Source organism: Amblyomma maculatum, chromosome 3 (genome assembly GCF_055883805.1).
Source record: "Amblyomma maculatum isolate TAMU_Amacu chromosome 3, ASM5588380v1, whole genome shotgun sequence".
In the NCBI taxonomy this organism is placed as follows: Eukaryota; Metazoa; Arthropoda; class Arachnida; order Ixodida; family Ixodidae; genus Amblyomma; species Amblyomma maculatum.
Genome location: NC_139346.1, coordinates 12,741,497 through 12,768,414, shown reverse-complemented (window position 1 = coordinate 12,768,414; position 26,918 = coordinate 12,741,497). Strand labels below are relative to the sequence as shown.

The 26,918-nt window shown below is 45.3% G+C and overlaps 1 protein-coding gene and 1 pseudogene across 1 annotated transcript in view; both read right to left on the bottom strand.

Moving 5' to 3' along the window:
- LOC146194242 (bleomycin hydrolase-like) overlaps positions 1-3,952 on the bottom strand; it is a 19,487-nt pseudogene extending 15,535 nt beyond the window's left edge.
- Positions 3,953-14,891: 10,939 nt separating this feature from the next.
- LOC146194241 (uncharacterized) overlaps positions 14,892-26,918 on the bottom strand; it is a 390,061-nt gene continuing 378,034 nt past the window's right edge. Inside the window, exon 4 of the mRNA XM_084596032.1 lies at positions 14,892-14,957. Coding sequence (XP_084452158.1) covers positions 14,892-14,957 — 66 coding nt within the window. The remainder of the gene's footprint in view (positions 14,958-26,918) is intronic.

Genomic DNA, 26,918 nt, shown 5'->3' with positions numbered 1-26,918 from the left:
TGTTGGTACATGATCGAAGGGAACAAAATGTAGCGCACCAAGACAAGGACAGAGAAAGAAGACACACACAGCGCTAAATTCCAACTAATGTTTATTCAAGGAAGAAAGCATGGTTTTATACCACCGCGTATCACATGCGCCAAGAGAACATGCGCTAGCAGGTCATATCAGCCAGATACGCAATCTCCTTTGGCAACAACGCGACAGAAGGGTTACTTATACAATCATCTTTCAAAAGAGTAATCCATTCAGCTTCAACTATTTCACGCGTTAATGTGTGTCTTCTTTCTCTGTCCTTGTCTTGGTGCGCTACATTTTGTTCCCTTCGATCATGTACCAACAAGCCCAAGTATCTACTCTTCTGAATTATATTTTTAGCACAACGGGCCCTTTTATGTGTTCTTTGGATATTTCGACTACCGTAGCTATCATTGCTGTGGCCACCAGTCGTGCACGGACACTCTCGTTTTGCTGTCGGAACAAAGTGCTTCCGGATGAAGTGAGGTGGCTCTTCGGTGGGTTCATCCCATCGGAAGGTCATGACATTAGAGTTTGCAAGATTCTGAAGGCTGAGTCGTTTCTGCTAGCTCGCCTCTACAGGGAATACCTTCACCTTCTTGTTTACCAAAGGTCAAGTCCATCCACAGCAGGGAAGAAGCTTCGAGAGTGCCAGCGGCTTGTCAGCCAGACTACGGAATTCATTTGGCAGCGACAACTGGGCCACCTCAGAAGACAGCATAGGAACAAGTCTCCTAAACCTGAGTGCGTCATCCACGCACCTCAAGAATTGGCTCTACCTGAGCATGTGAAATCTGTTTTGTCGCTGGGACCTAAGTTCGCCCTGGATCCAAAACCGTCTTCAGTGCAGCGGCTCACGTTCGTACACCAGATTTCTAGGATCCTTCCCGAACAAGAGTCCGACCACTGTGTTTCCGCAGGTGTAGACATCTTACAACGATGTAAGTTTCAGCCTTCTAGGCTTCCTGTAAATCGAGTTAAGTCCTATCTTGAGCAGCATTCGTTGTCTTCTTCCCGCAGACAAAGAAGGGGGGTTTGCTGTACTGCCGTCTGCTCTTTTTCATAAAAAAGCATGTGAAGCTGTGTCCTCCGCTTTTAACTGTCATCCAAAACTGAATATGTCAAAACTTAAAGTTGAAGCAAAGAAACTATGCAAGAAATTGGACCTTGGGTCTGTGCTCAAAAAGATTACAGATTGTAAAAAGGAGTTCCTTCAGGTTTTCTTCAGTGCAAAGACCCATAAAACTGATGTACCGTTCCGTGCTATTGTATCTGAGAATGGCACATGGTAAAAATCTGTGGCCCTGTGGTTACAAGAAAAACTAAAACTGCTTTCTGTTCAAGATCCCTTCCTTGTCTGCAACTCTGAGCAGGTGTTAGATTTTGTTAATTCACATGCAGATCAAGGCGTTTTTGCTTTCTCTGTTGATATAAAAGACTTGTACTATTCCATTCCGCATGACGCTCTCCTATCCTGTATTGAAGATAGCATTGATCAGTATGGGCCGATTGCCTTTCAAAATGCTTGTGGTATTTCAGTGAATGGATTTTTAGAACTATTACGATTTTACCTGACTTCGACTTTCATAATTTTGGATGGAAAACCATACCTTCAGAAACAAGGCATCTGCATTGGGTCGTGCATAGCCCCCATCCTAAGCGACCTATTTTTAGCCCGGCTGGACAGGTCTTTTGCTGATACAGTAACTGATACCAATGTTATTAAGATTTTTAGATACCTTGACGACTACCTCATTGTACTTAACAGAAATGACGGTTCCTTCATGGATGACGCTTTTAATGTCCTAGCGCTGTTTCGTAACGATTTCAAACCTCTAGAATTAACATTTGAATTACCTGAAACAGGTGGTATTCAATTCCTAGATATTAACTTCATACTTCATCATGATCGGACGTGCTGGATGTTTAAACCTCGTGGCGAAAAACCGTTGTTACCTTTCGATTCATCGCACTCTAAACTTGTGAAACGTTCCATTGCTCGCCTTTCATTTGTTAATTCTCTGAAGAAATCTTTCCCGCACCTCATGCATGACAGTTTTTCACAACAGTGTAAGCGTCTAGAATGTGCCGGGTACCCTTCCCATCTTCTTGTGGCCGAAGGCGTTTTGAAGAAAGTATGCCTGAAAAAAGCGGATGCCAGTCAACAGGCCCCGTGTATAATGAAAAAATTGCCGTCATCCCTTACATTCATAGGCTGTCCCATAATCTCAAAAAGTTGCGCAGCGATCGGGAGTTAGAGTGGCTTTTTCGGCTCCGAATAAGTTGAGTCAGCTATGCACTAAAACTTCGTCAGAAGCCAAGAAGGTGATAGACTGCACAAAGAAACATAAAGAAAAATTTGTTAATTGCATCCAAAATGTAGTCTATCAAATACCCCTATCCTGTGGCAAGCAATATATTTGTCAAACGAGCAGATGCCTCAATGATAGGCTTCGTGAGCATGGCCGGGATGTCAGTAACAGGTGTGGTAAAGGTTTGTCGGCTCATTGCCGTGTTTGCAATTGTATTCCTCTCCTCAAAAAAAGTATGGTTTTAAAAGTGAACAAAAACCGGTTAACGCGTGAAATAGTTGAAGCTGAATGGATTACTCTTTTGAAAGATGATTGTATAAGTAACCCTTCTGTCGCGTTGTTGCCAAAGAAGATTGCGTATCTGGCTGATATGACCTGCTAGCGCATGTTCTTTTGGCGCATGTGATACGCGGTGGTATAAAACCAGCTTTCTTCCTTGAATAAACATTAGTTGGAAGTTAGCGCTGTGTGTGTCTTCTTTCTCCGTCCTTGTCTTGGTGCGCTACATTTTGTTCCCTTCGAAAATGATAACGCATCGTATCGCGACAACGAGCATGAACAAACACGGGATACAGAATTGATACGCGTGCCAGAATCACAGGGATAAGGCCGCATGCCGGCGGCTGTTAAAAAACAATAAATACAGTTTTGAAGGTTTCGCGGCATTACTGCCCCCTTAAAAAAATTGAGAGCACTGTGGAATCTACACTGCAGAAATGCGAAAGCTGGAGTTTTGGTGCTGCATACGGTGCATTACGTTTGCTCTCATCATTATTATCAAATGCACGCCATTATCAATGCTACTGTCATACAGCTGTATAACGTCACAACACCTGTCGCGCTCCTGGCGGAGAGAGAGGGAGTTAGGCCGCCATTCATGTACACCGCCGTCTCTCACGGACTGCGCGAGTTGGTCGCCCAGCTTTGAGGCGTGACGTCACACAGAGGTCATGCGAAAGGTCATTTCATGTGCACCGCCGTCGCACCGTAAAGGCTTGAAAGTGAAAGTAGTATTGCTTTCGCAACAAAAACATCGCCTCGATGTTCCAAAACAAAGCAACTTAAACATAAACAATGCGAAGTTTAAACACCACAGATTCTTTAACGCGCGTAATATGGCTTCAGTCGTACAACATGTACAATTTCTGGGCGTGCGCATAGCCGTTGTGATGCTGACGTTCCGTCGGGAATGACTTCATAGTCCAGTGGTCCGACGCGGCGAATGATTTTGTACGGCCCAAAGTATCGACGCAACAACTTTTCACTTAGTCCGCGACGGCGAATTGGTGTTCAAATCCACACTTGGTCTTCTGGTTGTACTCTGCGTGGCGTTGTCGTAAGTTGTATCGTCCGCTGTCGGTACGCTGTTGGTCTTTAATATGCAGACGTGCGAGTCGTCGGGCTTCCTCTGCACGCTGCAGGTAGGTGGCGACATCAAGGTTGGCCTCGTTGGTTACGTGCGGCAGCATTGCGTCGAGCGTCGTCGTGGGCGTCCTGCCGTACACAAGCTTCAACGGGGTCTCTCTGGTCGTCTCCTGGACTACCATGTTATATGTGAAAATCACGCACGGCAAGATGGTGTCGCAGGTCTTGTGTTCAGAGTCGACGTACATGGCGATCATGTCCGTGATCATTTTGTTCAGGCGCTCCGTAAGGTCGCTGGTCTGGGGATGGTACGCAGTTGTTCGTCGATGGCTTGTATGACTGTATTCCAGGATGGCTTTCGTCAGCTTTGCCGTAAACGCCGTTCCCCTGTCCGTGATGAGCACTTCTGGGGCGCCATGTCGCAAAAGAATTTGTTCGACAAAAAATGGCGACTTCTGCCGCGGTACTATTTGGTAGTGTTTTTGCTTCGCCGTAACGGGTAAGGTAGTCAGTGGCTACGATGATCCACTTGTTACCCATAGACGTAGATGGAAAGGGGCCGAGGAGACCATCCCAATTTGTTGAAAGGACAGGATTAGGGGCGGAATCGGGTTTAGTAGTCCTGCTGGTCTTTTCGGCGGCGTCTTGCGTCGTTGGCACTCACGACACGTCTTGACGTAGTAGGCAACTTCGGCAGGCAGTCGCGGCCAGTAGTACTTCTCCTGGATTCGACGCAACGTGCGCGCAAATCCGATATGGCCTGCTGTGGGCTCATCGTGCAACGCCTGCAGAATTTCCTGCCGGAGGTTTTTAGCCACTACAAGAATCTTTCCTGCGGCAAAGAAGGCATTGGGCAGACCGGTCGCTGTGTAAATAAATGACTACATGAGCATAAATTGAACGTAAAAGACAAAAAATGAGTAAAAAGAGTTTCAGTCACTGACCAAGTCAATATGAAAAAAGAAGACGTTTCGGAACCCCTACGGGTTCCTTGATCACAACCTCACAAAATCACGCAACCTAGCCATGCACTGTCGAGACTGCTCACCCTGTTAGAGCGACCCTCCAAAATTTGCGAACACCAGAATCTTGGCAAGAAACTTAGAACGAGCTGACGCGAGAAATAATTGATGCCACCTTCATTGACAACCTGAAAACAGACTGCGTCAGCGTGCTTTCAGTAGCCCTCACAGAAAAAGAGATCGTTTTCTTGTCCGGGTCTTTATGAGTACTCTGCATCCCAAGCCATGTAAAAGACTTTTCTTACTTCTCTGTTTTGTTGTTTGACCTGCTGATTTCGCCTCATTGACGATATCCATGCACCTGATTATAGCTACTCATTGAGTTTTTGCAGTTAATTGTTACCTCATTTTGTTAATTCTCACCTCAGGACGTGATCTTTTCACCTGTTTTTTGCTCTCATTGAATTTTTGGCTGTGAATTGTTTCCTCTTTGATGAACTTTTATCTGTTTTATCTTTCGTCTCGTTGAAGTTTTGTTGGCATGTTTTCTGTTGGCTTTTTCATGCATATCTTCACCTTTTCATGATTTTGCCTTTTTTTATTGTTGGCTCTTCATTGCCATTTTTTATTTATCATGCTGCATTTTGTTTTTACTTGCTTCTATGCCTTCTTTTCATAGCCTCTTCAGTGTTTGTTGAACCGCGTTCGTTTTTGTGAGGCGGCCTTCTCGTACTGAGGTTGCGATACGGCTACGGCTACTGGGATGGCGATTCGGCTTCTGATATTGCTATGCTCCTACTGAGATTGCTACATCTGTCTTGTGAGTGTGCTTGCGTGTCCAGTTCCTTATGTCAATTATAAATGCGCGGATCAAAAGTGGCCAAAATAATGTTGAGTTCAGCGCAGTTGTGTGTGTCCCTAGTCCTTTTTGTCCTTGTCTGCCAGCGCTGCGACACCAATATGCTTGACAACCACCACCAACTAGCCCAGCAGCATACCCTACACAACAGACCAGTCTGTAGTCGAACAAATCAGTCTGTAGTACAACAAAAATTGGTGTTGCACAACAGAAAATTTCCGTAGTATTTTTCGACTGAGTATGCTTCATGGCTAAGAAACATCGCGTGTTGCTTTCACGTCGGTGGGTGTAGAATTCCATATGAGGGCCCCCTGGAACCGTGAGAATGGCGATACGCGGTAGGCCGGGGCTTTGACGCAGTAGTCAGGCGTCTACTGTATACGTACAATGCAGTGCTTGACAATTGGGGTTTGTCGCACCTTGGCTGCTGGCGAGAAGCACTCGTAGCTTTGATGAAGGCTGCGTATTTGGTCTTGTCTGCTTCGGTGTAGCACTAGGTTTATGTCCAACGTGGGACAGTGGCATTGGTTACGTGCATCAGTACCGTATTGGTCGGTGAGGGCCACTGTAAAAATTTTGTTGAAGAATGTAGAAAATGTCTGGAAGCGGTCCTACAAGAATTTTTCTGTTCAGCTGTCTTTTCTGTTTTTAATTTTTCTGTGATTTTTCAATATTTTTTGTCCCCAAGTAATAAAACTTTTTTCGTAAAATGACAAACTTTCTGCTATATGGAGTTTTTTTTTCGCAGTTAAAATAATGATATGTCTTTTTTTACTCGTCTTTCATTTCACATGTTTTTGCCTGTAAAAACCATACAATTGCGTTAAGCGTCAATTTCTTCAATGAACACCATTTTTAAGGCAAAAGCCTGCTAACTCCATGTCAGGAATATCTTTCTGCGCTGGCAATACTCGATGCCACCCATATAGTTGGCTGCGAAACAGCCGTTGTCAAGCCGCCCGAAAGAGGAAAGTGGAAAAATGCATAGCAGATACCACTGTAGCACGGAGCCAACCAACCTCAATGTTGCGCCACTAGTTATATTCATTCAAATCGAAATTGTTACACAGCCGATCGTCGGACAGCGCCTTCGTGCTATTCATACCGTTTCGCTTTCTATTCAGCATTTACCTACTATTCATGTAATAATCAATTTGCCGTAGAACATAGAACAGACGACAAACATATACCGAGTTGTTCGCCTTCCTACCTTGGTTTCGGCTGGAAAGCAGAAAATTACTGCTTCTTTCGCCAACCTATTTCGGTCAGTAAAGTAGAACAAATATTCTTTGTACGGGGACAGACGTTTTATTTCAAAACACCTGTAATTTCACACACAATTTTTTCAGGTCAGGAATGTCTGCTAGGACGTTGAGCAAAGCAATCGTCGTGTTATTATAGATATACCTGTATTCTTTTCCAAAATTCGTGGCCAGCACCTGAGCTAGTCTACGCCGGAAATGGGCGATGCCCCATGCGATTCCCAGTCCACGATCCAAGAGCAACCGGCTACGTGTTTCTTTCGACCTTCTGTGCCTTGCATGCCTCCGGCGCCCGCGGGTACGATGACACTTAATAGGGTGGTAAGGTCTTCAGTAGTAGAAACGTAGATTGGGCTAGGCAATTGTTCTTTTTTTTTAAAAGTATATGTGCTCTTGGACCGTGGACTGGGAATCGCATCACCCATTTCCGGCATAGACAAGCTCGAACTTTGATAAATAGTACCGGTATCTCTATAATAGCCCGACGTTTGCTTTGCTCAACCCTCAGGAAGTCAGTGGGGCATGAGATGAATAACGAAGAAATGATTAAATGAATGGAAAAAGGTTCGCTGATTTTATGAAATCCAAGAGTGAGCGGATATGGTCCCTGCGTCCAGGCGATATACAAGGTAGGGTTGCTTGCTGATAAGCCAGCTATTGACAGGTGCGTGTGGATTTCTGTTCTGGGTAGTCCCACATCAAGTAATGAATGGCGGCTTCAACGTTTTTGTTTTTACATATCGAAAACACTGGGCTGGGATATAAGTGTCGGAAGTGAGACCGGAAGTGAGAACGTTCGTGCTGTAATATCAGAGAAGGCCATATGACTGAGCCATCTTTCTCAATTCCTGGCAGCTGAGACATCTGCGGGACGAAGCTCCTTACGGGATCTTCGCTCGCCTTGACCACCTTCCTTCTAGAGAAGCCCAACCAGGTTTTCCATTAGCCAAGAATATTGAAGAAAAATCCACTCGTCGGAATAATAGAGGGAAAGGACATGGATGTTTCGCCACCGCTACAGGTGCCTTGTGCGCAACAGGTTTTGTATAGTTCCGGACCTCTCCAGGTTCCTTTGGCCGGTTGTCTAGACGTTGCTTCGCCGACTTTAAAATTGCCTAATTCTTCGGTCATTCATAGTTCAACGGTCGACGAGCGGGATTGTGCTTTCCGACGCCACCGTGGTGCTATATCTTTTTTCGGGTGCAAGTTGGCCGAATAAAAGAGTTTCTTTCAGTGCAACGCTGGCGTCTTTGCTCCTCGCCTACGTCATTGTCAGTATGATGTGAGGGTATTGTGTTCTTGCACAGTCGACGCACGTTGCCATCTTTTACGTTGCATGAATGGCTATGCAGAAAATTTGCTGTGTAGAGAAGAAGTGGAGGTTTCCGAACATCTCAAGCTAGCGCTGTTTCACATTGGTGGATTTTTGATATCTGTAATTTATTTATGATCTCATCATCCCTCGGGATGGCGAGTGCATGACCCCTGCGACCACCCGCCTTCGTCAAGTAGGCTGCCGCGTACTCGGCGGGTTACCTCAGCGTCGCTTGCAGATTCGGCGAATGACTACACAGTGAATATGATGGATTCCGACAGCAGCTACAAACCTGTTCAGCCGCGCCGCCGGAAAAGAAAGCTGCGCAGGACATCACCAACGAGTGAACCATCCAAGGGATCTTTTCCCTGGCCTTCGTACCAACAACGGCGAGGGCAACTCTCAACGTCATCATAAGCAGACAGCACTTGATCCAGTTTGTCGATCAGCTGGCTCCCGGTCAAGCCGACGAGCTCAGAATTAATCCACTGAAGAATGTCTTCCCTGTGGATGTCAAATCTCATGCACTGAAAATAATTTTTTGCTCATGGGAAAAAAAGACTACTGCAGGTGGAATTACGGATGTTGACCCTGAGATACGTGAAAATGATCTCTGCACGGTAATAAAATTTACGGCGCGCATTGCGGACGTTTCGGTCACTCAGTGTGTGTTAAATTAGTCTTTGAAACTGAATCCGTCCCATCCCACGTTAAAGCGGGCTATGCGAGACATCGAGTTGGCATGTATGTGCCAAGGCGTGCTACAAATGCAACAATATCGGACATGTGCCGTTTAGAAACGAGCTATCCTGCCGTCGATGGCGCGGTACACATGCAAACGGTGGCTGTCAAGTGTGCTAACTGATGAAGCGACTCTAAGGACCGCCCGAAAATGCGGAAGAAGATAATGAGAGACAATTCGTCAAGAAGCGACAAGGTCAGTTGTTGGGCGAGTTGGTGACGATGTTCCATATCTACAGCGCGATAAACGGGACAAGAGAACACAATAACGACAAACACAGCGCTGACTGACAACTGATTTTTTATTGCTTGTCCAGTCGGTATATATACCCCACTGGAAGGCAGAGATAGAAATCAAGACACACAGATCATGAGAACACATAAAATTCACACTACTACAGGGTCGCATCAACATTCGCATTCGAGATAAGCTGTTTTTTTTCTGATAATGCCACAGATGGTGCACTTATACAACTTTCCGAGAGCCAAAAAATTTGTGAAGTGCCAGGAAGGTGTAATCTATTCCCTGCCGCTATCATGTGGGAAGAGTTACATCGGCCAGACTGGCCGATGTCTTAACGAAAGATTAAAAGAACATTATTATAATATTACGCATGTCCCTATTACCGGTCACGTGGCTAAGCACTGCAGCAGCTGCAAAGAAGGTGACGAAGGTGACGATAGGAGTGCCTGCCAACCTTTGTACAATGAGTGTATGATTTTAGGAAGCCATCGTGACCAGTTGACTAGAGAGGTGGTGGAAGCACAAATGATAGCGAGGCTCTCGGAAAGTTGTATAAGTGCACCATCTGTGGCATTATCAGAAAAAGAAACAGCTTATCTCGAATGCGAATGTTGATGCGACCCTGTAGTAGTGTGAATTTTATGTGTTCTCATGATCTGTGTGTCTTGATTTCTATCTCTGCCTTCCAGTGGGGTATATATACCGACTGGACAAGCAATAAAAAATCAGTTGTCAGTCAGCGCAGTGTTTGTCGTTATTGTGTTCTCTTGTCCCGTTTATCGCGCTGTAGATATGGAACATGGGTCAAGAAGCGGCTGCATCTATTCGTCGCCGAAAGCGCCGTTCCCGATGCCGACACAAGCAATCCGAAGGAAAGCCTACCCTGGACAAGCCAACCTTACATTTAACGTCAGCACAGGTGCCACAGAAGCTTGAGCCTAATCCCAATAAAACGGCGCTGGCTGCAATGTCACAGGCTAATGCAAAGGAGCAGTCAAAAGCTTTTGTCTTATCAGCCTCCTCTGATGTTGAGCGGCCTGCTCTATCTTCAAAGGCCATCGCCATGCCTTATCTAAGTTAGGCTGCCGCACGTGTTGATAATACCGACAACCCCGACAGGAAGCAGGTGAAAGCAATGCCGAAACAGCTTGTGCATTCAATGCGTGTGCTGCTTCTTAGCATCAGCCCGCATTGCTGTTTAGTTTTGGACGCATTTGAGCAGCGCTGCTGCAATAATCCACAATGCGCAACAAACAGTGCCAATGCGCCGCAGTGTAGTGATGGGATGGCGGGCATTCCTGTTATTGCGATCTGTGAGCCCAACATGCCTTTCTAGATATGTTCTGCTAAGGTCTCGAGAAGCAGACGAAACAAGCAAAATGTTGGTGTGTGTACGCCGAGACATTGCGCACATCCGTCATGATCTACAGCCACACAACACGAGTCACTACATTTGGTCGCATTAACCCTAAAAGCACGAATTATTTAATTCGCGCTTATATTCCACCGAGAGATGACTTGGACCAGTCATATCTATTTTCAACGATCCAGTGTTGTGAAGCTCCTTATATTTTGGGTGACTTTAATGATTACACCCCTCAGTAGGGTAGTGTCATAATGTGCAATCGTGGAAGAGACTTGGCGGATTTTATGCATACGCATGATATCGTCAATATAAACGACGTCTCACCGACGTTTCTACTTGGAACAACCTACAGCAGCTGGTTGGATGTGCAGTTGCATTTGCAACATTTTTTACATTATTGCAGTGTTCCCTGAGTCTGTCGTTAAGACAACGACTAGTTTGACCAACATAGTAGTTGCCACAAGGCAGAGAGAGACAGTAGACAATGTTGCCTTTGCAGGGTACAAACTTGTTTTGGTGCTTCTTCATGCGCACTGGAAAAGCATGCATAAACTATCCCGGGTTGTCTACTCTCTTCCTCTCATCATCATCATCATCATCAGCCTGACTATGCCCACTGCAGGGCGAAGGCCTCTTCCATATTTCTCCACTTAACGTCCTCTGCTACGCTTTCTTCCTCCTCTCCCTGTGGCTTTGATGGTCAAGCTAGTTGTCTTAACGACAGACTCAGGGAAACTGCAGCAATGCAGTAGGATATTTTCGCGGGCGAGTTGGTTCATTGCAGATAAAAATGTAAACTGCGCGAAAAAACATGACACTAGACGACAAGCTTGGTGTGCGCTTCCAAATGGATTCTGTTTGTTTCTGGGGTTATACGACCAGCAAATGTGTTGAGACGTAAACTCAAGATCAAGATACTGTAAAGTGTTACTGGCCACAAACTTGTTAGTGGAGCCCCGGGACGATGATGTAAATAGCTTGTACAACGTGCGAATGTAACCTTGGCCTGCCAATCTGCGCTCGAAAAATGATGCAACCATACAACGCTTTCGTTCCGGAGGTTACCCAGCCCATATAATCAAAGCAGCATGTGAAAGCTTGTTGCAGAAGCTAAAAGGGCGCGAAAAGAAGGAAGAGAATGTTAAGGAAAAACCGTCGCAGGTGATGCCCTAGAGAGAGAGAGAGAAAGCTTCCGGTTTGCTACCGTGCACTGGGGAAGGGGAATGAGGAGTTTAAAGGAGAAAGATAGAAGAGAATGATAGGAAATGTAAGGCGGCGAGGAGCACAGTCACAGTTTCTCAATCAAGTTTGTGTCTCTCATAAAACACATAAGTGCTTTGAAGGCTTTGCCGTTAGACGCCTTCTGTAGCCATGGGCCGAGGATTTTCTCCTTTATGCCCTATATTCACCGTGTTTCCCACGATATAAAAAAAGTGGCGAACCGGTATGCTGTCAGAATGCTTTTCCCGGCACCGATCAAGCTGAGTAGCGTCTGCCCCTTGGCGTCTATAAGAAAGAGAACCAAGCCTCAGCGCAAAAAGTGTCACGAAAAAAAGTTCAACGAGTGTGCTTCAGGACTGGTGTACAATATTCCCTTCATATGCAGCAGATTTTACATTGGGAAGACAGGTAGATGTTTTAACGAACGGGCAGGAGAACGTAATTTGGCAATAAGGAACAATGCTGGAGGGCATTTAGCACCCCATTGTAAGTCCTGTGAAGGCAAGGGGAGGGGAAAGAACAAAATACCCTGCACGCCAATTCGGCGCAAAACCACGTTTTTGTTTAAGTCAAGAGATAACACAGAAAGGGAGGTTGCTGAAGCTTTTCACATCTTAAGAACTGGCGAGAGGTGTGTGAGCACTTCATCTATTTTGCTTTCATCAAGTGAAATTGTGTTTTTGGAAGGCCGCCTGTAAATTTTCTGGTGCCTTCCCATATCCTCATCTTGGTCTTAAACGGTTTTCAGGTTTCCAAATGCAATTTGTTGCAAGGTTCTTTCTTCACCGTTACAACTGTTTCTTGTTATTCCCGTGCCGTCATTTTTTCACATGATTCTTTTTGCTGGTTTCAATGCTGACCTCCATATTTGTTCCTTCTTTCCGTTTACCCCTTCTTTTATCGCAAAAGGGTTTTCCTCCTTTCCTTTTCATCTCACGCCAGCGTTGTTTTTCCACACACCAAAACCTTTTTTGCTTTATCTGCATTAGCAATTTTTTACTCAGTCTGATTGTGGTTTCTCATGTGAGGCTTTTTTGGGGCATGACGTTTGAGTACTCGACCTTTTATCTGGCATTCTGCCATATGTTTACTCATAGTGTGAAAGAAAATTACGATAAATTTGACCTTCTTACCGTTTATCACGTCATGTGTGAAAGATAGCAGTGGTTGCGCGCCTCAGTTCCCTCCTGTATATAGCATGTGCTTTCGTTCACCAATAAACATTTGGAAGTCTGCGCCCTTGTTGTCGTTTTTGTTCCTTGGTCTAGTGTCCCGTTTTTTTTCCGCGCAGTTTAAATTTTCAACTCCAGTAATGTAAATTATGCTACTCGCATCATCGGAATTCACCGGTGTGATTGTGCTTGTCATCAGCTGGTCGAAAAGTGCGAAGTTGTAGCATGTCACGAACACCTGAGAGATAATTGAGGCTTCAGAGATTACGAATCCAGATCCGGCATGTGTTACCGCTCCATAAATTAAAAAAAAAGAACACGATGTTTCTTGTGTCATCGTAGAATGTAATGTCGTGTTTTCCCGCGTGTTTTCATTTCTGCTTTATCAGAAGCGGCTTCTTGTACTTAGACAGAGGCGCTGAATAAAACAATCAGTTTTTAGTCAGCGCTGTGTGCCGTCACTTCCTCTCTCTGCCCTGCTTTTCCCCTAGAATGTCGTACAAATTGACCCATCAGTCTACGGTATTGAACATCCATTTGTGTCTCATTCTAAGCCTTGCTTAAAAGAAGCCTAACTTAAAAGAAGCTTTGTCTCCTTGGTTGCCAAAGAGGTGCCTAACTGTGACCCGAGAAAAAGAGGTTCGACTCCAGCGCTTGCCGTGTTTTCTTTTAAGTTAAATTCAGATGGCTCTGAGATCACGAATCTCAATTAACGAGGTTTTGGAGTCAAAGTGCCACGTACGCCGGTTTTTTCGGGACACTCCAAAGTTTGGAACCCTCACAGTAGAAGGTTAAAAATTACGAGGGCATGCTTGGGACTCTTAAGGATGTGAATCGGTGAAAGCAAATATGTGGCTTCTTGTTGAGCTGCAGCGGAAGTTTGGGTTGTAGTTTTACCTAATAATTTGCTTTTAAACTTTGTTTTCCACTTGACCTTTACACTGAGCTGGCTCGTCCTGCACGTGCGGCAGCACGTGCAGCAATTCTGCATTCTCACAGCGCCTGCATCGCATTATATGGCTTGCTGCTCTAGTCGGGCCGCTAGCACAACCTCATCCATAGCCGCTACCTCCCGGCGGCAATTAAGAGCTGTTGTATACTTTTTCAACCTGGGTGTACTTTCTCGGGCTTGCGCACCCGTGAAAAGGGTCTCGTGCGTCGTTATCCATAGCGAGGTGGATTTAAGCTCTGAGCCTACGAAGCGACGTGTAGAGGGCGGGCTGCTGGCGTTTACTTCCTCCTCCTCGCCAGCCCCGCTGTCATCCGTGCACTAGGAAAGCGGAATTATGGACTCGGGAAGCGTGGTGGCTAGAGAGAGGATGGTAGTTCGACTCCTGGAGTGTATTTCTTTATTGCTGCGAGGACACTAATGCGGAGATTCAAAGCCCTTACGTGTCCGCAAACTGGCCACATAGAATCGGCGCCTGGGCAAATGAACCGATTTTCCAGACGATGCCCCGTACAACCGATATTTCGAAGGCAACGTGTAAACACCACGGCGTGATCTTTCGCTGGCAATTACCAGGTTAAGCAGTGTTCAAAATCTATTATATCTTATTCACTTATCTTCTGTCTCTCAGACGCGACCCTGAAGAAAAAAAAGGAATTTAAGTCTTTCGCCTAAAAACGTCATATTCGAATGCTGTGCCAGAAGCACTTCCGACAGGCGACCGCAACATCAGATAGACTATGATAAAATTACCCAATAGCAGCGCTGCATTGTAATAGTAGTTGCAAATGAAAATGTGACCCATTAATTTAGGAAATGAAGAGGGCGGAGAAAGAGACATCGCGAAAGGTTTTTTCATGAAATAAGTGTTTCTCGCAGGTAAAATGGTGGCCCTCGAGCGGCGGCCAGGGCAAGGGGCCGCTTGCATCTTGGCGCTCTGCGCGAATACGCATATCTTGTAGGCGCGCTTGCAAGTTTTAACATGTGTTGTGCGTTATGTCCGTCCTACTGTACTATGGTGCATCCCTAGAAACGCGTGCATTTAAAAAGTGATCAAGCCCGGCGTTGATCGGTGTATAGGTGGGCTGTTGCTCTTCGTTGCCGTTCACAGGCTGAGGCCCTGGCTGGTCTGCACCAGGATCACCGTGTACGTGATGATAGCTCCGCCCATCTGCGTAGGAGAAAATAAAGGCTGCTTACGGAAAATGGCAGGACAAGGGAGCTGCAGCGCCGGCAAGCCTTCATGGTAGTTCGCGTTCATGCAAACCGTATGACACGTTGCTCTGAGACGTTTGTTGTTCTTCATTACATTGACGACAAAAAAAACTGCGAGAAGAAGAAAGGGGTGAGCGAATTCTGCGGATACCCTCATATCATGACTTACGGTTCACCACTTCTACTCTATAAATATTTGTTGCGTTATTGCACCGTAGGTGCCTGAGTGCACGTTCTTTGTCACGAATGCATGCTGTTATTGTTTGTTTCGTTTTTCATCCAAAGTACTAGTGTTATACTACATTTTGCGGTAGCTGAACAAAACATCCGCCTCGCTTGCGAGAGGACCGCGGCGCAATCTGGTCGCGCAGTTTCCTTCCGGATTGCGAAAAATCCACGCGTCGTAGGAATTGCAAAAACAGGTCTGGGGTGCGACCTGATCACGGTAACCACCTCCGGAAAAGCTCGATCGCTTACCAGAACGGGATTTCGCAATCCTGCTGTAGTAATTGGCCACAACCTCTTATGAGCATTGCAATGCACCCCCGAAAGAAAGAGAGAGGGAGCCCTCAGTCCCCCAGACGCTGTGTAGCAACTGACCGTGGCCTCATCAGACCTGTGACGCAGCGGATGGTGCCAGGATCTCTGGCTCTGGACAGACCATGGAAAGGTAAGTGCGCAAAAAGACGATCACGTGAGAAGAGGAGACTGTCTTCTTTTTTGCGCACATATCGTCATGAACAAACTCGCCCAACAAAGTATCCTGCTAGACAGACCGCCATTGGAAACTGACCTTGACAACGTTAGTGAGGTTATTCTAGCAGTGCTGTTGGAGCAACTATGATATCACACCAATGAAGCTGCTCAGCGCGGCATCGGGATGAAGAGGACGAGGTGGAAGCGCGGGGACTGTTGCAGGTCCTACTTTGTTCCTTGCATTCATGCATTGCTCGCCTATGCTGTAAGTAATAAACTTAAGTGCGCGGTTACATTGTCCTGACCACGAGGAGGAAGAGCGGGAGAAAACACTGCTACATGTGTACGTATATTCATTTACGTTTGTGTGCGTACGTGCGAACGAAGTGGCCGTGGCAGACGTCTCCTCCTGAACGGTTCCGACTGGGGTCTGCGGGCTACCGCCGTACGGACGGCCAGCGGAATAACAACGATGTTGGCCGAAGAAAAGCGCTGTTAGACCCTCCCGCAACCATTCTGAGCCAGGCCGGCGTATGTGGTTTTAGGAATTTGACGGGTGCTTGCGGTTAACTGATACGATGGCGACGGTGGAAAGACGGCGGGAGAAGAGGACCCGGAGAGGGAGCAGAGGTTCCGTCCGAGCGACGCGGCAAAAGGAGACTGATTCCGGTGCCGGGAAGAGAGGCCGAACCCTGCCACAGAAGTTGTGCCGTAATTTGTGTACAGATGTAAATAAATTCTCTATGCTGTAATTAGAGTGGTTCAGGTTAATCCGGAGAGAAGTGAAATTTCAAGAGACAAAAGAACGTCTAATATTTACTCCACACCCGTAAAACCAGGTGGAGCGTGAAGGGTATTCTTGGCCAGTGTAGAACATCGACGAAGTAGACACTTGACCGGACTCCCATCTGAGCTAAACATGGCGATCTACGCTGGAGGTCCCTTTTCGCGCATGACTTCCAATTGAGGCCGCGAACATCAAATACAGATCAGTCCTGGTCGTATCAGCGTGAGCCCAGCACATTGTCCGGTCTCGCCGAAGAGGTTGTAGTAGACTGCCTGACGCCCTAAAAACGGCTTCAGCAAGCATAATCGCTGGGTCTCGGCCATGAAGTAAAACTTGTTGCTGGGCTAGTTGGTTCATGACAGTACTTTGTCTCCTCTCTTGTGCTTATCTTTTTTGCGCTTATTTTTCCCCGTTCAGCCATGAAACTTGCAAATATGGTCTTCTCTTGAACTTGAACTCTGCGGTGGCTCCAGAACCACAAAGCTTTCTCTACATGTGAGAGATTTGTTGAAGAGATAACTGTTTTACAGACTCAACATCTCAACCGCGCAAAACAGGGCAGACTTTTTCCCAACGAGCACAGTTGCCTGGAGAGACTTGCACTACTAACATCGATAAAATCCTGAAGCACTATCGCGTTCTGAATCGATGCATGTCTCAAGGAAACAAGGTTAGCCATCTTTTAAAGGTGTTGGCGGATGTGCACCATTTCCTGTTCACGGGGAAATTCTCGCCAGTACCTCAGATGTGATCCAGCACTGCCGCACATTTGAACATGTTGCTCATTTCGTTCAAATTTGGACGCCTTTCCAACTGTGACCAGCGTTGTGTCCTCGACGATCTTGCCTCACTGGTCCGCACAGTTGTGAATGAAGAGCTGGCCAAACACCTGCAAGACCACGCCGCAAGACTTGTGTACTCCGAGTGCGCAGTTAGTTCGGCCACAGCAGGCTCAGCACCGTGGGAGCGACAGCCAGAACTTTTGCGCTACCCCTCTGCACCTCTGAGAACCCGGTTTTCTCCGCCATCCAACGTTCGTCGGGCAGCCCCCCCCCCCCCCCCCCGTCGAATTCCTCCAGCACGTACGCCTTTCTTGATTTATTACAAGCTGCGACCGCCGTGGGAACATCATGTGGTTTTGTCAGCGTCGGCGACAGAAAGCCTGAGGCTCTCGCACGCGACCTTGGGCTGGTTTCCGGGACGAGGGCAATGTTGAATGCAGTCAAGCTCGACAACAACTGTCTCGCCCAGGCGCCTTTCACAGTGACTCTTCCGATTCTGACTGCGGCTAATCACAACACCACACCCGCGCAGAGAACGGTTCCCGGCACCACGTCGACGCTCGCCGCCGGCAGAAGCTACCGATGGACGTGAAGTAACAAAGCATTACTTCGCAAATTCCTCTGTTTGCTTTGGTCTTGAATAACAAAGTGCGTGTAGTGCAAATGACGTATATATTTTTGCATTAGTGGACACCGGTGCCACAGTTTCCATAATAAGCCTGTTTCAAAAATCGCCTTGGACCAATGTTTGGCTGGGGCGGAAGTTAGCTTTCGCAGTGTTGCGGGAGAACATTTGCGTCCTGTGGGTCTGGGCCTCGTGTCAGGCGCCGTTGCTGGGGAAAAGTTCCCAGTTGAATTTGCAGTTTTAGCCAAGCGTGGTGTCATTGATTTTCTGCGCCATTCTGGAGAAACGGTCGATTGCGCAGCAGGCGAAATATTGTTGCTGCATTTGTAGAAGGCTCACCTAGCCCTAGTTACGGAGAATTTTATGTCACCAGCAATATATTGTTACCATCTATGGCTGCAATATTTGTGTGTCTACGGCTCCTCCAATCGGGCAGGCACCTACTCTGTGTTTATTGAAGCCGACTTCAACAACGCCGCGAAGAATATTAGTGCTACGTGCCGTCGTCTAGGTCATGTGGGGACTGAACATTTTGTCAGAACCCACTTGCTCACTATCCGGCGTCAAATTGGCTACATCTAGGAGGCCTTCCTCATCCACACGAGCGGGTGCATCGTATCACGAAGTTAACCCGGATGATAAACAAATCCCTTTCATATGTCTGGCCAGCGAAACGTATGTGCAGTTCTAGTGATCTGCGTTTGTACTTTTCTCAAAAACCCGATATTTCTGCGCTAGCACATTCATTTATGTCACATAAGATCAACACTGGAGACCCAATCAGACAGAATCTCCACTGAATATCGCCAGCCAGACGCAGGGCAATCAACGAACGAGGACACGTTGAAGAAAAGTGTTATCGGGAAGTAATTTGGCAGCACCCATCATCTTGGCTAAAGAAAAATGACAACTCATTGATATTTGTATTTACTATCGTCGGTTAAACGCCGTTATAAACAGGGCGTTTCCCTTTTCCACGTTTCGATGATGCCTTAGACTGTCTTCAATCTGCTTCTTATTTCTCGTGAGTAAATCTGCGATCTGGCTATTGGCAGATTCCCGAGTGATACGTCGGACTAAGAAAGGACAGCCTTTGTGACATCTGATCGATTTATGACCAGCAGTTATTATTATTCAACGCGGCATCTCGAATTGGTAATTACGGCAATGAAAGCTTGCGTGTAGCCATTCTGAATAAGTTGAATTCTTTCAGGAAAGAGGGAATCAAGATATAGAGCTTGTCATTAAGGCCGCAGAACCAATTGTTTTTGTCATGTTGTTCTTCACATAAACGAAATTATTTACATGCTCTAATATGACTAATTTCATGTTATATAATTTCTGTGTCTTTTTTTTTCTCAATTCACTGTATACATTTCCTATTGTCTTTTCTATTCATTGCAAACGTTTTGCTTTACTGATTGTAGTTAAATCATGTAGTTATTATTTCCTTTATTGATAACTTGGAATTCGTTGCGGATGCCCTGCTCTTGTGTAGGGGGTTGGAGCCTGGCCATGCTGCATGATTGCAGCTTTTTCTCTACATCTCCTCTTGTATGTATGTGCAATACATGAAACTAAATCTAGTCTATTCTATGAATTTAATGCCATGCTGCCAGCTACATTGGAACGATTATAGACATAATTTTGCGTGGCTTAAAGTGCGTGATATGCATGTGAGACCAAGATGACAATCATTTAAAGAAATACATTTCGGGAGCATAATGACCGCCTTAGTCTTAAGCTGAGCTGTATTTGAAACGTCGGCCTAATTTTAAACTCCAAAAAATGTCACTTCGCTAAGCGGCCGACCCTGGTGCTGGGAGTTTTAATAGACCACAACGGTACTCGGCCCGACCCCCAGAGGATCGCTGCAGAGCTCGAACTTGAAAAACTCATATCGTAAATCAATTGCGAAGCTTTCTGGGTCTAAAATCATGTTTCCGTCGTTTCATCTAAGAATTCGCCCAAATTGCTCATCCGCTCACTTCCCTCCATCGTGTTTCGTCCCCGGAATACGAGTCATCGTTTCCACAGCTCAAGTTTCTTCTAACATCCGGTCCTACCGGCTGCTACCTCAAGTGCTCGTCCAGCTACAGAACAACATGTTATGGCGTACACAAGCCGCACTTTAACGAACGCAAACTATACGCTAACAGAAGCGGAATGTCATGTAACGAGGTTACCGATTCTCTGTGTTGGCTTGTTGGCCTGCGCCACCCCTCCAGTCGACTTGCTCGCTGGGCATTGCGTCTACAAGAATATGAATTTTCTGTGACCGCTCTAATAGAGCGGTCACCGCCATACTGACGCTGACTGTTTGTCCCACGCATGGCAGTCTGTCGGACAACTGCCCGGCGCCTGTGACCGAAACATTGCCAGACCACGTCAAGTAGAGCAATGTCAAGACCACGCTCTGATTGCGTCTGCACCTAAAATTTATTGTTTCGTCTGCTTGCAAAAAGAACTACTCAAATGATGGTGCCCGTCTGTTGCTCGTCGGCTTCTCTCCGCGGCGGCGTCCTTTATACGTCACCTGAAATCACCTCGTTTTTGCCCGCACTCTCGCGACAGCGTTGCCAAGGTTGAACCCGACACGGCGCACATGACCGAGAGGAACCGCAAATGCAACCAAAACAACGAGAGCGGGAAAAGATATTATATGGCCAACTATGTCCCTCACTATGGGGGAACTCTATGCAATCCGCGATGCTATGGAGGCCATAAATAAAATAGATTCGATAACAGAAGCCCACATCTATACAGACTCTTTAGCCGCCATAAAACAACTGAAGAAAGTGACGAAGACGCTATGTGTTACCCAGGAAATCCACGCACTCAATAAAAAACAAAAAAACAAAGATAAGCATCCAGATACGTTGGACACAAGAAAATGTTGAGAACGCTGAGCAGAGAAAAGTTGACCACCTCACACACGAAGTTCCACACACTAATGCGCCCCACCAGGCTCCCTTTCGATGCCCGCTCCGCTGTTCCCATCTTAGCATCCTCTTTAAGGAAAATTACACATGCCCTCATTCTCCCGTGTACATTCCCACTCCCTCGTAACTTAACGAGATAGGAGGAGGTTTCCCTTAGAAGGATAAGAGCTGGGGCGGCCCTTACCCCGTCGGTAAAATGCCGATGGGAATCGCAAGCTGACATCGGACCAACCACATGTCCGAAGTGTTCCACACCAGCCGCAGAGGTGGATGTTCGCCACCTGCTATGGACTTGTGCAGGGACAAGGGCATCAAGGACACAGGTTCTGCGCGAAGTGGGACTAACCACAACAAGGGAAGAAGACTTTTCTAAATGGCTCACCGACAACGCTAAGAGCGGGAGCCTGCTCCGGTTCCTTACGGAAAACCATTTACATGAGTTTATATAATATGCCTTATGGCAAGCTTACGTACAAAAAAAAAGAGAAAAATGTCCCTCACGCGCATCTGTTTCATAACGTGAGAATCATCGGCCGCGGGAAAACGAAGGTAGGACGAGAAATCTCAGAAGCTTTTAAAATCGAGGCACTGTATGATTCAGCGACAGCTCTTTCAGCTTCGCGGCAAAAGAGTACGGGTTAATGAATGCGTCGTATTTGGCCATATGTTATATTTTCCCGCTCATTCAATATTTTTGTTCTTGATATATTTTGTTCTTGTTTTGATAGCGTTTGTGGCTGCATGTTGTCTGCTGTTCACCAAGCACTGAAAACCTTCAGTTCTGTTTGCAGCATGGTCCGGTGAACGCGTCCTTTTGTCCCTTGCCAACTTGTGAATCGAAGTACGATGCTGGCCTTCTTCAACCTGTCAAGCCCCCTGCATCGCTTTTTGGGGAAATTGGAATTGATTCTGATTGACCATTTCACTAAGTCGTCTGACGGCCGTTGCTGGATTGTCATGCTCGTTTCTTGCTCGTTTCTGCCAAAGCAGTACGTGCCAAACCTTTTATTACACAAAATCGTTCTTCTGCATGGCGCGCCCCGGGTGATCATCAGTGACCGCGGTCGGCAGTTCACTGCAGGTATCGCGGAAGAAGAACGTTTGCGCCTTAACTGGGAATAGCGCCATGCTGCCCCTACCACTCTCAGACAACATGATGTCGATGTGTGTAGCGTTCAGATTCTGATTCAGATATTCTTTACTTCTCTTTCAAAAAAAATGAAAGAGGGAACTGCGACAAAAGGCGGTTAGGCCTGACGCGGTCACAGTTCCCCATACAGTTCACAGCGGCGCGCAACACGGAAAACAAACGATAACAGAACATTACAGCAAAAGTGGTAATGAAACATACTGGAGTAAAACCTAAAAAAATAAACAGTGTACACTGTACACTCAAAAAGAGACAACAGCATATGGCACACAAAACACGGAAAAGAAAAAAAAATTGTACAGTAACATAACATGAGGAAAATTTGCATTTGTCAAATACAAAACCAGACTAAACAGTTATTCCACTTCGGAGAATATCAACTGCTTTTTTATGTCTCTTTTAAATCTGTGTTTAGAGAGATGGAACATTGAACATAGGGATGAATTTTTTAGAATAGTTGGAATCTGGTAATTAAGCTTCTGTTTACCGTAATTTGTCCTTGTTTTTGGGATGAGGTTTCTGTGTTGTCTGAGAGGGTATTTAGTAGGAAATCGATTAGGAGAGACGGAAAAAAGCCTATTCTATGGATATGTTGTAACAAGCGGTATGTGTAGACTCGGTTAGCTTGAAGTAGATTATGTTTTTGGTATAGAGGCGATGTTGGTAAGTGTTCCGGTCTTCCATGATAACCCTCAATAGCCCGGAGTGCCTTTTTTTGCAGAATCAAAAGCTTGTGATAATTGCTATTTGTTGTGGTGCCCAACACCAGTGAACAATAAGATAACTTAGAAAAAAATAGAGCATAATACATAGATACTTTTAATGAAACAGGTAAAAGGTCACTGGTCCTGTAGAGACAGCCAACAGTTCTGCTAAGATCTGTGGCAAGATTAGAAATATGTGTATTCCAGGATAGGTGTTCATTGAACCAGACACCGAGAAACTTCTGAGTGGTTACCTGCTGTATTTGTTTGTTAGCATACCTTATATCAAATGAGTAATGGATTGGGGCGTTGATAGGTCTGAAAATAATATAACTAGTCTTGGACAAGTTTAGGCTAAATTGATTTGCCTGCATCCAAGCGTGCAATTTTACCATTTAGTTATTTACAGCAGTTTCTAAATCTGGCAGAGTTCGGGCTGTGAAAAATATATTCGTATCATCTGCATACATGACCAAATCAGGTGAATCAGGTATGTTACAAACATCATTTATGTAAACTAAAAATAAAAGTGGGCCTAAAATAGATCCCTGCGGCACACCTTGAGTAACACACAAGAAATCTGAAACAAAATTATTGCATTTGACATATTGGGGTCGGTTGCTCAAGTAACTTCTAAGCAGGCTCAAGGAAGTACCTCGTATTCCCTACCTAGTTAGTTTGCTTAAAAGAATTTCATGCTGCACGCAATCAAAAGCTTTTTGAAGGTCCAAGAACAAACCAAGTGTATATGCTCGGGACTCAATATTGTCAATAACTTTCTCTTCAACAGCAAGTAAGGCTTGTTCGGTCGATCTATTTTTTTAAGAAACCATACTGGGACGGGTTAATTATATTATGAGCACTGAAGAACTTTTCCATTCTGCTGTGAATGGCTCCTTCGAATACCTTAGAAAATACAGATAATACGGAAATCGGTCGATAATTCGTAACATCATTTCTATTTCCTCCTTTATATACTGGGCACACCAGGGCTATTTTTAGTTCATCTGGAAACACACCGCTGGTGAAAGTTAGATTTATAATGTAAGCTAGAACGTCGCAAATTGATACCGATACATACTTTAACGGTATGGCTTTGATGCCGTCATGGCCGGCGTAAACATTGCTTTTTATTTTACCAATATAAAGAGCTACTTCTTGTGGAACCACAGGCAACATCACAATAGAATTAGATAAAGGTTCAATGAGGTCACGCATGGAGGGGTTTGATAAAGATTGATCAAAAGTGGGTTTACCAGCTTCAATGAAAAAGTGGTTTATGGTGTTTACTATATCAGTTCCACTGGTCTTGGAATCAGATATAAGAATTTCTACGTTATCTCTGCACTTCTGCTTGTTTAGTAATTCGTTTATCTCATGCCAAACTTTCTTGCGGTCGTTATATATTCCGAGAAGCGTTCTATATAATAAGCCGTTTTTGCTGCCTTGAGGTCTTTGTTTAATTTATTTCGGAATTTCTTGAACTCAGTAAAAAGGTTTGCATCACGAGTGCATACAAAGTTATGGTACATTTTATTTTTAGCCTGTATTCGTTTATATAACTGCTTATTGACCCATGGCTTTCTGGACTTTCGAAAGCTCTGCTTAACTTGAATTAAAGGAAATGCAGCATTATAACATTCAGTGAATTTTGCAAGAAATGTAGTATATGACAAGTTGACATCAGATATGTAATATATATTGTCCCAACTAGTGTTTTCAATAAGAGTTCGAAATTTAAAAAGGTTTGTCTCACTAGTATCCCTAGTTACCTTCTCGGCGCTTTTGGATACTATTTTATTGTGGTTCATAGGAAGAAAACAAAAAATCGGGATGTGCTCGCTAATTTCAGAAGATAACAGGCCAGCCTCCGTTTGAGGAGACATCGTATTTGTGACACAAACATCCAAAAGAGATGTTTGTGTCACCGGTGCGCGAACGAAAAGCAAGCCTCTCATCCATTCTGCTTTTTGCAGTGTTAAACGCCGATGCTTCACAACACGTGCTGGAGCTGCCTTGGACTGCTACGGCTAACCCTGTCTGCCTGGGGACAGCAGATCATCGGCGATTCCGGTGCATAATCTGCGTCCAATCGCCGTGTGACAACCGTCTTCCGCTGCCTATAAAACGGACAGCATTCCTGGGACTGCAGTAGTTTGGCAGCGGTGCGCGAACGAAAAGCAAGCCTCTTATCCATTCTGCTTTTTGCAGGTGAGCGATTGAACTTTTTGTTGCTTAGCCCATTGTTTCGTTGCGCACTACTGCCAAGTTATCAGCTCTGAAATAAAGGCACTAAGAAAAGAGCTTAGCGAGCTGGTAAGCTGCAATGAGAATTTGAGACCCGAAAACAAACGTTTGGCTCTAAGGGTTGAAGAACTTGAGCAGTATGGTCGCCTAAACAACCTAGAAATCAAGGGTGTAAAGTCGGATGTTGAACCAATCGAAGTGGTAGAGAAAATCGGCGAGGTCATTAATGAAGAAGTTTCTTCCATTGACATAGACACATGTCATAGAATCCCCACTAGCCGCAAAGATGAAACCAATATCATAGTCCGCTTTGTGAGCCGAGATAAGCGCCACGCATTTCTTTCCAAGGCCAGAAAGCATGGGCTGTCTAATAAGGAGCTTGGCTTCACAGACACAGACAGCGGCCGTATCTACGTCAATGAACACTTGACCTATGCCAACAAAAAACTGCTAGGAGCGACCATTGCTCGAAAAAAGGAACTCGGCTGGAAATTTGTGTGGACGAATGGCTGCAAGATTTTCGCACGCAGGGATGAATCATCTGACACAATCAAAATCTCAGCAGGATCTGATCTGGCTAAAATGGCTAATTAGGTGTTGACTTATCTGATAGCTGGATTGATATCTCATTGACATGGACAGCCCATTCCATTGCATTCATTGTGATACACGATGCTTTAACAACAAGTTTGCCACTTCCATGGGAATATTGTCTGGCATACATATTAACGTCCGTAGTATGAAGAACAAACGTGACAGTCTTGATGAGTTCTTTGGGTCATTAAATGTGCAGTTTGATGTGCTTTTCTTTACCGAAACTTGGTTAAAATCTCAAGATGATCATTTGCCGTTCAAGAACTACCGGCATCTTGGGCTCATTCGCCTAAATATGAGAGGTGGTGGTATTGCCTTATATGTGAAAAACTGTTATCCACAGTCTGTACTAGAAGACATTTCGATGATAGATCCCAATGTCGAGTGTTTAGCTGTATCACTGTCCGATATCATTGTGGTTGTGATATACAGACCTCCTGCTGGGAAAAAACTGCATTTTTTAAAGTTTCTTGAAAGTTTACTGCTCTATCTCGCCAGTTTCCGGTTGCCTTTTGTAATAATGGGTGATGTTAATATTAATCTAATGCATGATGATTGTAACACACATGAATTAAATAACATTATAGCATCTTATGGTTGTATACATGCTATATCTATACCAACTAGAGTTACCGTTGATATCGTGGATATCGAGGATATCGTGTGGATTGGGAGGTTGCTGCGTGGGCCCATAGGAACGTTTCGCGGCGAAGAGATAGCACAGATGACAAGAACTGGGAAGCTGTCCTGCCATTTGTTACTTACGCATATAACACAGCTAATCATGAAGTAAACATCAAACTGGGCTATTTGGTGACTGACTTGTTCAAACATCGTTGCGCTTATAAAATACACACGTAGAAAATTATACAAGCCAATGCGCTAAAGTGTCGGTTTCAACGTCTCTTTTTCAAAAGCGCAACGATGTTTGAACAAGCATGAAGTGACCGGATATTCTCCATTTTTTCCTTCTTGCCGTGGACCTTCCCGGACAGAATCCTTCCATTCTTCGTTCACGGGGATCCATCCGTGTCGCAACATCTCGCTGAAGAAGCACGTCATCTTGCTCGTTTGCGAACTGTCGTAAAGATCCGATATGATGCAGCTAATGATAATTGGTTTGGTTTTGAACGCCTTGCGCGGACTGTGTCAAAAGTTCTTGTGGCAATACGCCGGGCCTTTTGTTGTTTTAAGTCGGTTAAGTGACGTGAATTTATGTATTGCTAAATACGTGACATCGAGCAAAAGGTAAAAGACTTGCGCAAAAAGTAGATGAAGAAAGAGACGTGACAACAAGACAGAGCGCAAACTTCCAACTGGTTTTATTTAAGAAACGGTACCTACTTATATAGACATGTGAAATCATATCATATCGATCAAGAATAAACAC